General features: G+C 33.1%; 1 protein-coding gene across 4 annotated transcripts in view; it reads right to left on the bottom strand.

Moving 5' to 3' along the window:
* The window catches only part of LOC140437138 (uncharacterized), an 86,757-nt gene extending 69,256 nt beyond the window's left edge, over window positions 1-17,501 (bottom strand). For all 4 annotated transcript variants that reach the window (XM_072526475.1, XM_072526474.1, XM_072526473.1 and 1 more), the window contains exons 1-2: window positions 17,351-17,501; window positions 17,167-17,292 (exon numbers count right to left, since the gene is read on the bottom strand). In XM_072526475.1, coding sequence (XP_072382576.1) covers window positions 17,167-17,292; window positions 17,351-17,471 — 247 coding nt within the window. In that variant the 5' untranslated portion in view covers window positions 17,472-17,501. The remainder of the gene's footprint in view (window positions 1-17,166; window positions 17,293-17,350) is intronic.
* Between the last annotated feature and the right edge of the window lie 348 nt (window positions 17,502-17,849).

Here is a 17,849-nt window from a genome sequence, read left to right as displayed (position 1 = left end):
TTTCTCTCGTTATAATTAAATTTGCCTCGCTATAGACGGTTATAGTTAATAGAAATTTCACGGGACATCTAATGTATCTCGTTATAAGCGAAACCTCGTAATAACTGTGTTCGTTATAGAGGGAGTATACTGTATTAGCATTCATAGATCTAAGAGCAGTATTTGACACGATAGAAAGACATATTATAGGGAAATGCTTGAGGAAAATAAACGTACCTAATGCATTGATAAAAATTATAGAAAGTACTTACAAAGAGGTAAAAGGAAGATATTAAACAAGGAGATAGTCTCACCCCTTTGCTATTCATAACAGTAATGAACTCATTGATAAGAAACACTAGAGTCAGAACTAATCAACTACAGACAATAATAGGTTACCGCAGATTACAACCGGTAACAATAGAGTCCTTAATGTATGCAGACGACATAGTACTAATAGCAGATTCCGAGAATAAAATGCAGAAACTAATGGATATATGGGTAGAACAAATAGAAGAACTTAAAATTGAGATAAACGAGGAAAAAAGTAAGATAATGCTAATCAGCAGCAAAGGAGATAAGGAAGATAATTAAATAAAGATAAAATGTAAAAACTCAGAATTGGAAATAGTAACAACTTACGAATATCTGGGAAGTATAATAACTAATGACGGAAAAATCGACTGGGAAATATCAAATAGGGCAAAGAAATCAAACAAGTTATATTATGCGTTAGCCCCAATAATGGGAAAAAGAGAACTTGCACGAGAAACAAAAATAAAAATATATAACACAATAGTGATACCGACTGTGCTCTATGCAAGTGAAAACTGGACAATTCTGGAAAAACATAAGAGCAGGATAAACGCAATGGAGATGAGACATCTAAGAAGGATAGTTGGAAAGACAAAATGGGATAGATTAAGCAACGAGACTATTAGAAGAATGGCCAACCAGGAACCGATAATGAACAAAATAGCAAAGAGACAAATGAACTGGTATGGGCATCTGATGAGGATGCAATCCACTAGAATAACAAGAAAAATTTATGAAGCAAAAAACATCGGAAAAAGAAAAAGAGGCAGACCAAGAAAAAAATGGATACAGCAAGTAATAGAGGAGGGAAAACTTAAACAAAAATCACTCGAGGAATTGAAAATATTGGCAGGAAACAGAAAAGAATGGAAGAGGTGGGTAAATGGAAATTAAAATAGCTAGCCCAAATCCGACACCCTGATAGGGTAAAAGGAAGGGGAGAAAGAAAGAAAGAAAGAAATAACGTCTGGACCTACACTATACGAGGACGAAAAAATTATATGGAAGAATTTGATGATTTTTTGTTAAGGTTTCGTTTTCATAAAAATACTGTGAGGCAATTCATAAAGAGCATACAATGCATATTCCCGTCTAAGGTCAAATTAGTAAGTGGAACCTAGAAGTAACTGGGCATATACTTCTAATTTCATAATGAAACATTTCACGCTTTCCGCGCAATACAACATGACAGCCACCACCCCATAGCTTTCGTTGCATCTGGTTTTTAAACTCTTGCTACGAGTACCGATATGAAAATCTTCATGGGAAAGTATTTTTATGTAGAAGAATAACAACATTGGGTACAGATGTAGAAAAAAAATGCGTTAAGTACAATAATACGTATTTTAAGATGAAACTTGGGCTGGCAAAAGAAGAAGCATCTATAGTGTAATTATTTTAAATATTTTGAGGTTAAATAAAAGAAAAACGGTTTGAATATATAGGTTTCAGTTGCCCCGGTAAAATTCTACATATGAGGCAATTCAAGTTTTCGGGTAACTGGTTCTGTAGATTCCAGTTACCCAATATAATTATTGTACTGTAACTATTAGTTTAATATGTTAACGTTTGCTTTATTTTTAACTTACTACAAATGATACTCATACATTTAAAACCATGAAAGCGAGAAGGGATAAAAATCTTAGCAAACGGCTAAAACTCAACCCAAAAATAAAAAATCCCAAAACTGAGTTAACACATCCTCTCCACAACGAATTTTTAAAATGCCTAATAGCACAAGATCCCACTGTAGGAACGATACGGTTGATTTATTGCTAATTCGTTCTACAAATTTATGATTCAAATATTCTTAACCGAAAATTTTACTACTTCACAGTAATTAACGTTTTCGCAAAATTGCTAAAAATATAGGTTACTGTAACTGTAAGGTAACACCAACGACGTATAATATATAGGTATTTATTATATGTCATTTTTTGACCGTTTTGTGGTGGGGGTAGAATAGTTCGTCGAATAGTGACGTATTATACATCATCCGAAAGGAGAGGGGGTAGCGAGTATGTTGTGTTTGGTCCGATTGGAACATGTGATACGTTAAATGAAAGGGAAGGATATCACGAATATATTAAGATAGAAAAAACAAACAAAGCGAGTCCCAAAAGGGTACTACACATTGTCTTCATTAATAATGAATGTATAGTTGCATACGAGATGTCATAGCGCACTATGCATAAAAATAGTTTAACTAAAAGACAAATTTTAATTTATTGACCTAAAGAAGGCCTCTGGCTGAGACAGAAAAAACACACATTGCGGCATTGCTAAGAGGGCATTACATCATATATCCTTTGTTATTGGTCCCATTGGAGTGTGCGATACGTTAAATGAAAGGGAAGGATATCAGGAATATATTAAGATAGAAAAAACAAACAAGGCGACTACCAAAAGGGACTACCCAGTGTCTCCATTATTAATGAACGTATAGTTACGAGATGTCATAGGGCACTACAGATAAAAATAGCTTAACTAAAGAACAAATTATGATTTACTAGTAAATCTGCCACATCTGCCAATCTAAAAAATACCACAAGAATGGCTTTTATCCACCTTTGTTACTATACCAAAAAAGATAAATGCCAAACAATGTAGTGATTACCGTACAATCAGTCTGATGAGCCATGTACTGAAAATATTTCTGAAAATTATACACTCTAGAGTACACAGAAAACTGGAAATGGACATCAATAATACCCAGTTTGGATTCCGAAATGGACTTGGAACAAGAGAGGCGTTGTTTGCACTGAACGTTATGTCTCAAAGATGTCTTGACATAAATCAAGATGTATTCATGTGTTTCATAGATTACAACAAGGCCTTTGATAAAGTGCGGCATGATCACCTAATCAGACTCCTGACAGAAAAGAATTTAGATAAACGAGACATCCGACTAATAGCAAATATGTACTACAATCAGAAAGCAGTAGTGAGAGTAAAGAATAATACCACTGAAGAAATTGAAATAAAGCGAGGTGTGAGACAAGGGTGTATACTGTCACCAACCCTGTTTAATCTCTATTCCGAAGACGTAATGAATAGAACACTTTCTGAGCAATCCGTAGGTATTAAAATAAATGGTGTTAGATTAAACAATCTGAGATTTGCCGACGACACCGTTCTGATCGCAGAAACACTTGAAGAGCTACAGACATTGGTGAATAAGATAGCAGACTGCAGCGAAGAATATGGACTATCTTTGAACATAAAGAAAACTAAATTTATGGTAATATCGAAATCAACACAAAATGTCCAAAATTTATATTTACACAATGAAATTATCGATCGAGTTAGCAAATACAAATATTTAGGCACTTTTATAAATGAAGACAACGATAGCTCAGCAGAAATCAAAATAAGAATAGAAAAAGCCAGATCCATATTCACTAAAATGAAGAGAGTGTTCTGCGGAAGAGATTTGAGCCTTGAAATGAAACTTCGCCTGATGAGATGTTACGTACTTTCTGTGCTGTTCTACGGAATGGAGTCATGGACATTGAAAAAGATTGATACCAAAAAATTAGAGGCATTTGAACTGTGGATGTATCGCAGAATCCTGAGAATATCATGGACCGAGAGAGTCACAAATGTCGAGGTCTTGAGAAGAATGAATAAAGAAAAGGAAGTCATATTTACGATCAAAAAACGAAAACTGCAATACTTGGGACACATTACAAGAGGCGAAAGATATGAACTGCTTCGAATAATTATGCAAGGAAAAATAGCAGGAAAAAGGTCCATAGGAAGAAGACGAAACTCCTGGCTAAAGAATCTACGGGAATGGTATAGCTGTAGCAGCAACGAATTGTTTCGGTCAGCAGTTTCGAAAATACGTATAGCCCTGATGATCGCCAACCTTCGGAACGAAGATGGCACTTGAAGAAGAAGTAAATCTGCTTGTAGTAAATAGTACTATACCCTATATATATATATAATATATAAGATGGTGGTATTATTGACTGTTGATTTAAATATCAAGTGGTAATTCTTGAGGATGCAGTCTATTTGGCCCACAAGACAAAGAAAACTATTTGACTTACTGTCAAGCTTTCGAATTTATTTTAATTCTTTTTCAAGACATCTGTTAATACACTTGAGTGCAAAATAATTGACTCAAAATTATTTTGCGAAAGTATGTCTCCTGTTTCAATCTAAAAAGTGTAAATTTAAAAATATTTAGTGTACAATCATTAACCTCATTGTTGAGTTTTAAAAAAGTTTTGTTTTTTGGTGAATCCGATGACTTATTGCAAGTAAATAATGCAACACTTAGAGAGGGGGTCAGAATTTGACTCATTGAAATCGACACCCATCGACTTAACAGGTTCGGTTAACATCGTACGTATCAATTTCTATAGCAACCCACTAATACATCAGTCTCTAAGTTCGTAACTGCATTACAAATGGATACCACATCCGTCAAAGCAGCTCAAACAGTAGCATCATTATGAGAAGGCCTGAGTCAGAGGGCCGTGGCAAATCGACTAAATTTAAGCCAATCTGCTGTGTCCCGAGTGTATCGTCGGTACTAAGATACTGGTGATTATGTCCGCCACTAAGGAGGAGGCCGTAAACGAATAACAACGTAGAGAGACGATCGATTTCTTGTATCGAAATCCCTGAGAAATCGACATTTAACTGGTGCTAATCTCAAAGAAGAGCTTAGAGAGGTCCGAAGTGTAGTTACCAGTGTTTGGACAGTCAGAATGAGATTGAAGGCAGCCGATCTGACACCAAAAAGAGCAGCTACCAGTCAAAAGCTAACTGCAGTCTGTGACGATAATATATTTTATCGTCTAGAGTACGCCTATGTGTTAAACAAAACATGTTTTTGTTCCGTCTCGAATAATATAAAAGTCGAAACTGAAAGACAGACCATTCTCGACGCGTTGAGTTGAGAATATCTGACCTTGGGGACAGGTGAGTTGAACGTGTCTCAAATCCTTTCGAACCCAGTCGATCTGGCGTGTTGAGCGAGATTGACAATCCTTCCTCTTCCTCCGACTGCGTCAATCTGGTGCGTTGAACGACATTGGCGTATTCTTTCCTTTCTATCTGGTGCGTTGAACTAGATAGACATCCTTATCCCTGTCCAAGTACTCGTACTGCGTTGAGGTACGAATACGACTTCATTTCCTCGATCGCCGTATCTTGGTTTACCATATCGAATATCGTCACACCCATCTATAGAAATAAATAAACAGTACGTCTTTGTATTCAACATTGTATTTAGTAGGTACTTAACGATAATTACTTTTTTATTTGTATATGTAAATACAAAATAAATGCCATACGATCGAATCCTGTTTTTCTCTGGCTGAATTATACTACCTGACATCACAAGTCCAGAAGAAAAGGCGATTAGAATTTGCTCGAGAACATCTGGACTGGGATGACTATCAATGGAGTCAGGTATTATTCTCCGACGAAAGTAGGAATACCTACATGGCAACGACAAGAGGCGTCGAGTCTATATAAGGCCAGGAAAGCGATTTGCTCAATGTTGTATACGAGAAATTGTGTCATATGGAGACGGTTCTTGTATGTTTTAGGCAGGCATTTCCATGGATGAAAAAACCGAGTTGGTTTTCGTGCCTGGTGGAGGACTTTGAGAAGTTTTAACGGCGGATCGTTATATCAGAGACATTTTGGAGGAACATGTGGCTCCATACGCGGGATTTATTGGTGATGCCATTATTTTAATGCACGATAAGGCACGATGCCATACCACACGAGTCACCACCACCTATCTGACTGAGATCGGTATACCTACAATAAATTGGTCTGCGTTGAGCGCGGACATAAATACAATAGAGCATGTTTGGGATGAGTTTAAACGGAGGGTCCAGAATATAAATCATGTACCAAAGAGCATAATGGAATCGAGAGCTGAGCTTAATGATGAATGGGAAGCAATGCCTCAAGAATTTATTATAAAAGTCATCCGATGCATGCGAAATGGATTGGAAAGTATAATTAGGAGTAGGGGTGATAATATCAAATACTGAAAAATAAAGAAATTCATTTTTTAATTGATGGTTTTTCTGTTCATAACAATCATAACGTCTTTCTTCCGTTAGTTCCAATGATAAATATTTAGGAAACTCTGTTCGTATTGCATATTGTTTTTATAATGCGTCTTCTAAATAATGCAATAGCAGTTTTTGTAAGTTCAATAATAAAGTTATTGTTTGCACATTACATCTTTTTATTTTCATACTTCTTACATTGAAACAGAAGGTGTAATCTCAAATATCACTTTTGAGTCGATTGTTTTGCACTCAAGTGTATATTTGTTAATTTATATGTGTAATGGTGTTTGTAAAGTATAACTTTTTCTGTAATCTCACTACCAGTAAGTAAGAAAATTAATAGTTATAACTAAGTTTTATATTTATTTGTTAACAGATGTCTTGAAAAAGAATTAAAATAAATTCGAAAGCTTGACAGAAAGAGTTATCTTTGTCTTGTGGACCAAATAGACTGCATTCTCAAGAATTACCAGTTATATATTGATGGCACGCTATATACATTAATAAATATATGGACTATACGTCTCACGTCGTTTGATTTGTTGTGTAATATGCTGGTATTAGACTCGTTGTTTATTTTGTAATCAGTCAGAGGCTTTTCAGGCCAATAAGGCAAATTTAGTTTATATTTATCTTATGCTTTATGTTAAAGCAAATATATCCGTAAACTAATTTTCGAAACCAAGTTGATTCTTCTGTTGGTTCTTTTTAAAGCAAATATGTCTATTATCATCCATAGTCTCATGTGATATGTCGCTTCAATAATAACGAAGACTATGAGTAGTGTCCTTTTGGTAGAGTCTTTGTTTGTTTTTTCTATCTAAATATATTTGTTATATCCTCCCCTTTTATTTACTATGTCGCATGTTAGGATTCGATCAGTTGTTTATTTTGTACTCAGCCTGAGGCCTTCTGTAAGTCAATAAATCAAAAAATAAATTTATTGTAAATAATTTTGGTAAATTTATGGCAATCTTATTGTAAATTTATTTTTATCCATAGTGTCCTATGATATCTCCTATGTCGCTATTCATTCATTAATAAAAGATTCTGTGTAGTGCTCTTTTAGTAGTTGCCTTGTTTGTTTTTTTTTTGCCATGTTAGGATTCGATCAGTTGTTTATTCTGGATACAGCCAGAGGACTTCTTTAAGTCAATAAATCAAAATTCGTCTTATAGTAAATCTATTTTTATCTATAGTGCCCTATGATATCTCGTCTCAGTGGCGGCTCGTGGCTTGAGAGACAAGGTCGGCAAGGTATATTTTGTCTCCTCAGATAGGTACACCGTCTAATAAAGATTTCAATCATCATAGGAGATTTTTTGTTTTCTTGTATTTTGCTTTTCTTTTTGTTTTTTCCTAAAAATTTAGACCCTAAACATGTTTATAAATTAACTCTAGTCTACGTTGTTTGGAAGTAGCAAAATGGGTTATAACGTCATCGTAAAATTTATTAGAGTTTTGGAGAGATTTTAAAAGTTTTTTTTATATTGACATTTGAGACAAGCTTGACATTCTCTCTTGTTTCATGGTATTTCGACAATACGTTTTGATTCTTTTGAGGCAAGAGAAATCTCGTTCATTTGAGGCAGACGTTGGTGGTAATGAGAGAATTAATGATAATAATTTATTAATTTCGGTAACAGTTTGTTGTAATGAATTGCAGTATACAGGGATGAGTGCCTTAAGAACCGGCAAAATAACGCAAAAGATAGAAAACATAATACGTTGTGGACTAAAAAGAGATGCAAGTAGTAGAGGTGAGAAATTATCAATATAAACCTATAATTTACTTTACATTACATTAGATCTATCGAATATTTCCCACCTTTAGACGTTAGCTTATGAGCTGGTTGACTCCAGTCATAATAATACGTATCACGTAATGTAAGTAAAAACAGTTTAAGTACGAGTATGTTTTTATCCAAAATTAAAGTATTGGTCAATAATAAACAGTGATTTGAAACGTCGCATACACTCTTCTCAATACAGAATTGTCATAGCTTGTTATTCTGTATTGATCAACACAGAATTAATTATCAAATTACTACTAATTAAACTGTTTACTTACATTTGCTTTATTGCCTTCAATCAGTTTTTACTTTATGCGAAATTTAAAAAATGTTAATGTTCGACGTCATACTTGTAATATCGTCGTCTTGGTAGTCAACAGGCGTAAACCACAATGTCGTGAAACTGAGAAATTGGCTTTCAAACATTTTTAGGCCAATAAATTTCAATTGTTTTGTTTATAACTTGGTCATTTTTTAAGATTTATAGCTACAACTTTAGACTAGCATACTTTATAGGATTATTCGTATGTTAATTATTAAAATTTTCTGTTAAATATTTTTTAAGTTACGTGGCATACGTCCATTGAGCACTGAAAATTAGTTGCATTTGTGTAAGCATTAAAAGAATTATGCCTCTAAAATACTTTGAAACTGAAACTTTTAAACATAATAAAAAATACTTGTTTAGAATAGTTTTTTACATAAATGTTATTCTTTACTATGCAAGCTTGTGATACCTATATAGATAATATTAACAGCACAAATATTTGTTTAAAATAAAACAAAAATTGAACTTTTAAATTTATTACATACTATTCTAAAAAAAAAACAACGAAATAAAACTAAATTGAGCTTACGTAATGATAAAGACTTTACTAGTCTACATCACTTTCTGTATCACTGCTTTTAGGAGTAGCATCCTCATCAAACTCTAAACCTTTTTAGAAGTCGTGGTAGGTAGATGGAATACTACCTTTCTCACACATATCTAACAAATCTTTTGATTTGCTTTTCTCAATTTTGAGTTTGGCTGCGTATAAATTTGATACATCTATCGTGGATTGGTTTCGAAGTTGTCATCGATGTATATTCAGAGATTGGAAGTGGTCCTCACTCGGTTGATATTTATAGTAAATAGTTGCACGTTTACTTTTGCGCTATTGAAACCATTTAACATTTAGCCATTTAACTCTTTCTCCGCTTTCAGAAATTGTTTTGTTTGTTTTAAACTGATTACTGAATTTCTTAACGTCAAGAAAATCGGTATGCACCATTTCAACAACCTTGTAGTAAGGTTTTCTGGTTTTAGCGGTACGAACCACTAAATGTATCAGCCTTCTGGTGTGAATACATCTACTTTTCTAGCTTGAGCTTCTATAGCACGAGTGTATACTTCCGTCTCGGAGTGCCCTGATTCCATAAATTTCTGATTAATGATATTAATGGGCATATGTTCCACAGCACGCAAATACATTGCAGATATAACAGAATTGCGATTCTGACCTGACGCAGTGTCAGAATAGAAGGATATTTCATTTTTTTTCTCCCAACGACATCAAGAAGTTCCATAGGCAGGTGGCGATTTTTGATGCACCCTTTGAACCAGAACCTTCATGTCGCATATAATTAGTAGCCTCCCTAACAGCCAGATTACACAATGTAAAATTGTAGGTCTTTAGTTTTTTTAAATATTGTAGTTGTCCTACTTGTAAACTTAGTGCTAACAGTATTTTTTCTAGATCCATACTACAGCATTCAAATGTTGAATCTAACTTAGCTTTGGCTTTGTCATTTTGCTTGTGCTCTCTGGCATCTTCTTTGCGTATTAGGTGCAAGTTGTATTTTTCTTCATCTGTTTTTTTTTCTGTCGACTTATTTTTGTATTGAGTGCAAAAGTCGCACTGATCTTTTTTGGGAACATGGAAGCCATAATTAAATTCATTTGTGAAAATAGATTTATAGAAACTAGCTTTTTCGGGAACTACATTACGCTCCCTACAGTATTCTACATAATCTAAGTAGAGCCGAGTTTCACTCAGGCCAGATAGCAAGTACATTCATTTACTACTGCTCCGACAATAGTGAGAAGCAACAACGGGTAGACATTTGATGTGATCCCTAATTAAGTTTTTCACTTCATCGCTTTTTTTGTTGGGGGTTCTTTTTTACCCCTATGGTCTATTTTTGTGACACCTGTGGGAGCCAACTTTTCCACTGAAGTTCGAACTTTTTTTCCAGAAATATCGTATGTTCCCAAAAAAAATTTTTTACAGACTCTATGGTTTTCTCCATTAATACTAACAGAATATTCTAAGGTTCGTTTGCGTCGATTACTGTCACCCATGTACCTTCTTTTTACAGGAACACTTGTTTACCAATAAACGACCATCTAGCTCTTTCAGTTTTCAAAGTTAGGTAGTCGGCCAACAATTGTTTCCGTATTTGCCTGTTAATATTAGTCGTGCACTTGTAGTGACATTTGCAGTTAACTTCTTGTACGGTTTTAGCACGAACCTTTGCTCCGGCACTGGTTTGGTACTCACTGCCTGCTCCTTAACTTTTTTTGAGCATTCCGTTTCCAGTTCTCTTGATTTCGCTGGCGCTTCCTGCTCAAATTTTCTGTTGGTAAATCGGAATTAGTACTCCCATCATCGCCTGTAACAAGTTACATTACATATTATTTGACAAGATTAAAGTAATCGGGCTGTGGTTTAAAAGATTAACAAGTTGTTATTGGTAAAAATAAGAGACATACCTTTAGAGTCTGTGAGTGTTATAACAATATTATTAGGTTAGGTATATTGAGCATTAGATTCGTCATGCTTTTGGATATCAGTCTCGGAAGCTAAATATAAGTTTTCTGTAAAGTTCTGTAAAGACAGCTGTAAAATGCAAGATTTATAATATTAGTAATAGGGAAAGTTTCTATAACAAGCAAAATAATATTATAAGTATCTTTAGAGTGTGAGCTTCGATAAACATTATGAATAATATCAGCATATTTCGTTAGTTCATTTAATTCGTCAGGCTTTTGAATATGGAGTCCAAGCTCTGCATATTCCTTTTGTGAGATATTCTTATCATCCACTGTAAAAATAAAAGATTCATATTATATTAAAACGAAAGCCCAATGGCCCAGGTCAAATATTTACAGCAAGTTTTTATTACAAATAAAATAAGCTTAAACAAATACCTTTAGAGTTTGTACTTGGTATAACATTACGAAGCTTAGTGTATATGGCATGTTGACTAGATTGAACAGAAGCCTTTCTCCTTTATCCTCTGTTCTGATTGTCCCTGGGCTTCCTTGGCTCCTACTTAAGTGTATTTTGCACATAAATGTAGTATTAATTATGTATAATTGCTTACCTTCGGGGTTTTCTTGATTTAAAACTGCTGCAACCATTCGTTTTTCACGTACGCAACTCATTATTTTCTTTACTTTTATCACTTCCTACACATTAACAGAAATATTTCAAAAATAATAACTTATAGTAAGTAACTGTTTAACAACGAAAGACAATACAAGACTACCTGCTAAACTGTAAAAATACGTGGCAATGATTAAAAAATTCTAAAGATTTTTGCTGGTTAATAATGGTCGCATTTCTAACACGACCCTATCATTAGGTAAAGTAACTGTAGTCAAAGGTCGTATGCCACATACACCTCTTGTCAACAGAGAGACGGATATAAAAAATTATTTTATTTTGGAAAGTCAATAGACGTATGTTGCTTGCTACTACGGACTGCTTTATGATATGTGTGTTAAGCCTATTGGCAATTTACAAAATACCTCACTAGGAGATATTTGTGGGTAAAATCCATTGACCACAACATTTTTTGACGAATTTAAAATAATCTTGCGTACTTACCTCCGATTCATAAAAATTGTGGATTACGCCTCTTGACCACCAAGGCGACGATATTATGACTGAAGTCAACTTCAGCTCATAAGTTAACGTCTAAAGGTGGGAAACTATCGATAGTCCTAATGTAATGCAATGTAATGTAAATTAGAGGTTTCTATCGATAATTTCCCACCTCTACTACTTTCATCTCTTTCTATTTCACAACGTATTATGTTTTCTATCTTTTGCGTTATTTTGACGGTTCTTAAGGCACTCATCACTGTATAAAATTATACATATCTTGTAACTTATCCCACCTTCCGAAAATATTTGGATCAGCATATAAAACTTTTAATTTATTATCTAATTTTATTTTATTAAAGAATGATGGATAATTTTTAATTAAAAGAGGTCAAAAATTTGCAAATCTTCAAAATTCGAAAAACGAGTATCTATTTGCATAATAATAGTATCCAAAATTTCAAAATATACTCGTTTTTCGTGATCTGTCTTTGTGTCATGCCTTTGTCTTTCTTTTTGGGGGGTTCGGAAATATCAAGCGAGTCCAAAACGTCACTGCGTATATACTGGAAATTACTATCGTTACAAAAATCTCTGAGATTTTGCACCAGTCTTGTTATTCTATTTTTGGAATGAATAATGTCAGTTAACTGATTTTGAACAACATTGAATATCAAATCGGTGTGGGTAAACACTTTCTTAAAAATATTTAAAAGTGTGTTAAAAGAGTAATCATTTAATTAAGTTTTCAAACCGATTGCTTCACGGATCGAGATATCATCACTTTCAAAATCGTCGCATTCGATAATAAAATCAAAAACTTCCAAAAGCTGTTCACGAAAATCTGCTATAGTGAAAACTAACCGAGATTTAAAATTCCATCGCGTCTGACAAACTGTTGGCATTTTTTTCGAAACAAACCGTTCTAAAACATTAGTCCGTTTAGGCAAGCTAGAGAAAAATGAACCAAACCCGCTTAAACTGGCAAAAAAAGACGACATTCTTTAATTTTTTTACATGTATCCTGCAAAACTAAATTCATTCTATGCGCATCACAGTGAGTAAATAAAGCTTGCGGTGCAATAGTTTTAACTTTTCAATTAACCTGGAGACCATTCAATCCACCAGATATCACGGCAGCTCTGTCATAAGTTTGCCCTACCAATTTATTTTTGATATTAAAAAATTTTAATCTGTCCTTTAAAACACCAAATATATATTCTGCCTTATGGCTTATAATTGTGAATGACATGATATGTAGGTAGTTTCATCTACTTCTAGTGAAAAGCAAATGGTTTCCTGAATCTCAGATTCAATAACGTTACTTAAAATGTAACTAATTGATTCTATTAATTCATTCTGGATTGTTGTAGATACACCGCTAAATGTCTTCGCATCAGAAACTAAATTAGAAAATTCCAAATCGTATTTCTTTATTTTTATTAGTTCTCTATAATTACCTAGATTTAACGAATGTTCCGATTCATCGTGTCCCCTAAAAGATAATTCCTGACAACTTAAAAAAATTACAATATCAATTAAACGACGTAAAACTGCGTGATTATTTTTTATAATTTCGTTATGTTTAATAGCATTTTCACGTTGGGCATTATCTAATGAAACATAGATATTTTGTTTTCCAAATAAATCTAATTTAATCTGGCTGTATGTATGATCTTTCGAAATATCATGTTTATGTAAAGCTCTAAGTAATTCCTTTAAATTATCGTAACCAGATTCACAACACGTATTTTGATGTTTGCCCCTATTTGTCGAAAATAAAATACAAGGCCAACAGAAAAGTTTGTTTTTTATTTCACTCCCGGTAAGCCATGAGTACTTGCTGTACCAATTATCTGAAAATGATCTATTATTTCCCTTACCCGCACTAATATTTATAAGCCGGAATATTTTAGGCAAAGGACGCCCCTTATTTTTAATAGCAATTTGTTCTTCGTATGGAATAGATGAAAACCCATTTTGCAAAATATAATTTACAATATCAGACTTATCAATACTTACAGTTTCTCCCATAGCTTGCATTTTTACACTTTAATTAAAAAAAAAAACTTCTAATATCTCAAAAAACCCTTTAACCTTTAACTATTTACGCCAGATGTAACGTATCACAGTATTACTTTAGAAATTAAAAATAAATCACAGAAAGAAAGGCTAGTTCGTGCACTGAATATCATTTCACTTTACTACTTACGTTCTTATATGAATGAAATAACATTTCATCCCGCGCTCGCAATGTACAGTTCGCGACCAATCACCAATCCAAATGAAGCATCGGAAAATTTAAATTTGCGTACTTGGTAATTAAGTTCATATGGAAAGAAATGTATGTTTGGTTGCTAATCAACTAATATTCCGTTGATTTTTACAAGTAAATCGTTAAGGTTGGGATCGACTTGCCGAAAACCCAAAACGTGCCTTTTTAAGAATTCACAGGCGTATGGATGTCTCCGATATTGGATCATTAATTTGAAAAGTCTCTTACGCAGGGATCACTTAACGCTCAGATTGGACGAATTCTTTTAAAAACCATAAATAAAATTTAGTCTTTATTATCTCACAGATATTTTTTTTATTTCACAAAAACAAATGACATCAACTGATTACCTGCCACAATTAATTATTGAAATACTGATTGAATTAAATATTAAAAAAACCTATAATATCTATAAAGGTGTGGGTCGGCACTGCCGACCCAAAGGGCACTAGCGACATATGACATATCACATGACACTATGGATGATAGTAGACATATTTGCTTTATATATAAAGCTTAAGATAAATTTGCTTTATTGACCTGAAAAAGGCATCTGATTTACAAAATAAACAACTAGCCTAATACCAGCATATGACACAACAAATCAAATGACGTGAGACGTTTACTTTACTTTTGGGAAAATTAATTAATGTAGGCTTTCATGTCAGGTTTGTTGAATGGAATAAAAACTCTACATCTGGGAGAAGTCAAAGAATCAAGATATGTTGTCATCTGTCTGACAGTATCACAGTAACATCTGGAGTTCCTCAAGGAGGCCACACTTCTTTTTAATATCTTCGTTAACAACATCACTTCCTGTTTCCTAAATAGCAAATGTCTAATGTTGGCAGATGACTTGAAATTTTGGAAAGTTATAGATAGCTTAAAAGATCAAGCCTTGCTACAAGATGACTTAGACCAACTGCAAAATTCAGTTTGATTCTATATTTATTTATAAATTATTAAATAACTTAATTCAATGTCTGGAACTTTTAAGTAAAATAAGCTTCAATATTCCACAGCATAGACTAAGATCTTTTGAACTTTTTCATATAAATTTTCAGGCTACTATTTATGCCTGGAATAACCCATTTGATAGGGCCTTAAGATTTTTAAATAGTCACTGTGAGGTAGATCCTTTTAATTTAAGTTTAAATCAATTTAAAACCATGATTTATAGTAAACTCTAGAATTATTTCTAAGTATTGTATTTTAGAGTGTAGTTATAAGATAAATTAGATTATAAAATATATTGTTATTATAATGCTGAATTGGGGTGATCCCGTCTATTTAATAAATAAAATAAAAAGATTATGAGATCTTTCTATGCATTGCTTGACTTCATAGTAAACAGCACTGTATATATTTTTAGTGTTATTGCCTTCGAGACACAATCTTATCCTTTAGTATGCTTATTTCTTCTTCCAACTTAACAATTTTCTGAACAAATATTGGAACATTTTTAACTGCGTCCCTACTTGTAATACAAAAAAAGATTAGTAACTGCTTTTGCAGCACAACAGCTCTTGTCTCAGAGGTCGACAATCCACAACATCTTCCTACCAAGTGAAATTTATTTCTCCTGCTATAACAAGCAATGGTTTGTTTCTCAACTATACAATTTAACTAATGCATACAATATTTATATTTAATCCAGCCAATTGAGTGTAAAACAGTTAACAACAAAAACAGACTTTGCTGCTATGGTCAGCCATATTGTTGTTGATTATCTTGAAATATAAAGATACAGAAAAATGGAAAGTACTTAGATGATATCCATTATTCCCTCTACTACTGGTGTCATTCTGAAAGACTTTCTAAAGATTATCAAACAGCCGAAACTTAGTAAATAGGTAGATAATACAAGTCCTGCCCAATTATATCTTAGAAAATTATAATAAGATCTTTACGTTAGTTTACTGCACAGTAGCAAACTAATGATCATTAAAATCAAAGTACAATGTATACCTAATATTAGAAGGATCCAGACTCATCTTAAACAAGATTGAACTTCCAGGTAAGGATATTACAATACTTCTTCCAATAAGTAAACCAACAAAGGTCACAATACATGTTGACTGGTTATTGTAAACTGTTTACAAAAATTGTTACAAAATATTAATTGTAACAGCACAACAGTAATTGAGTGTTAAATTTTTATAAATCTGGATAAAAACTGGTAGTTTAGTAAAAATTTTGTAAAATGTTCATACTTTGGTGAAATTTTGCAAAAGGTTTGAAACTTTTGTAAAAATATTGTTAAAGCTTAAGTGATGTTTAGGATAATTTACTTAAAATCCCATAATAAATTCAAAAAATCAAAAAACTGGTAAGAATTACATGCTCCAATTTTTCATAGAAAAAAAAATTATGTAGTGTACCTATGGTAAATTATGTAACTGTGGCTATATGGGAATCAGAGATATTTTTTATGTACTATGATGGGAATATCCATAAACTATGTCATAAAAAATATTGACTTTTTATTACCCCCTCTCACCTTCGTCCTAAAGAGCAATTTACAGTCGAGACCCTCCTTCATGTTGATGTTGCAATTACAACTCATGACCAGCCCCTTTTCAGTAATTTTTTTAAATTTCAATGTTATTTCAACTTTTTTAAAAGTAACTACAAAAAACAAGACTGTATTTAAGAATATGTCATAAGAGCTAGTAAAATGTTCCATTTATATGACAATAGTGATAAATTGGAATAAACTTATTCTAATTCTTTATACTATAGTACTATACTCTATACTAGTATCCAATAACTTAGTGTCATGAAATGAACCAATGAAAACATTATACCAATACAGAATTTACCCAATATGTAAAACTGTAGTAACATGTACCTATAACAAAAACAATGCACAAAAAAAATCTCACCTGAGTTATACTTATCTGGCTCATGCTTCAAATCTCCCAGTTTGAAAGATGTTGATAACTGACTCTTTATATATCGAGAGTCATCTTCAACAAACTCTTCCTTCATTTCAACTTTTACTGCCATAACTAATAAAAAATAAGAATTACACGACATTGTTAACTAGGCTTCTATTATTGGTCTTACCTGAGCTACCTTCCGGTTCATTCTTTAAGTCTCCCAGATCAAGGGATGTGGATAGCTGACTTTTTATATATCTTGAGTCATCTTCAACAAACTCATCCTTAATTTCAGCTTTTACTTCCATAATTATTTACCAAGAGAGTAGCGCTTTAAATAACCAAAAAAAATTTACATGAAAAGCAAAAGCAAACAAAAAACAAATATGACGCATGACGCATGCGCCATGCGTCTATTGTCTATTCGCTTTCTCAAACAACTATAGATGGCAACACTTATTATGAAAGATGGCGGGTAAAATTAATAGGGATGTCGTTTGTTGAAGGGAGTTTTAAAAGACCCCTAGTTGAAGGGGAAGCAAGCTCAATATTTTTAAAATTTGATGAAATTTATATCAGTTTTAAACTCTAATTTATTCAAATTTTTGACATTTATTCCTATTTTATTAGTTATCTACTTTGACAGCAGTTGGCAGAACACAAGGACACTAAACACAGATAAGGAT

The sequence above is a fragment of the Diabrotica undecimpunctata genome, chromosome 3 (genome assembly GCF_040954645.1).
Source record: "Diabrotica undecimpunctata isolate CICGRU chromosome 3, icDiaUnde3, whole genome shotgun sequence".
In the NCBI taxonomy this organism is placed as follows: Eukaryota; Metazoa; Arthropoda; class Insecta; order Coleoptera; family Chrysomelidae; genus Diabrotica; species Diabrotica undecimpunctata.
The sequence above is the reverse complement of the archived record's forward strand: the minus strand, read 5'-3'. Positions and strand labels throughout refer to the sequence as shown.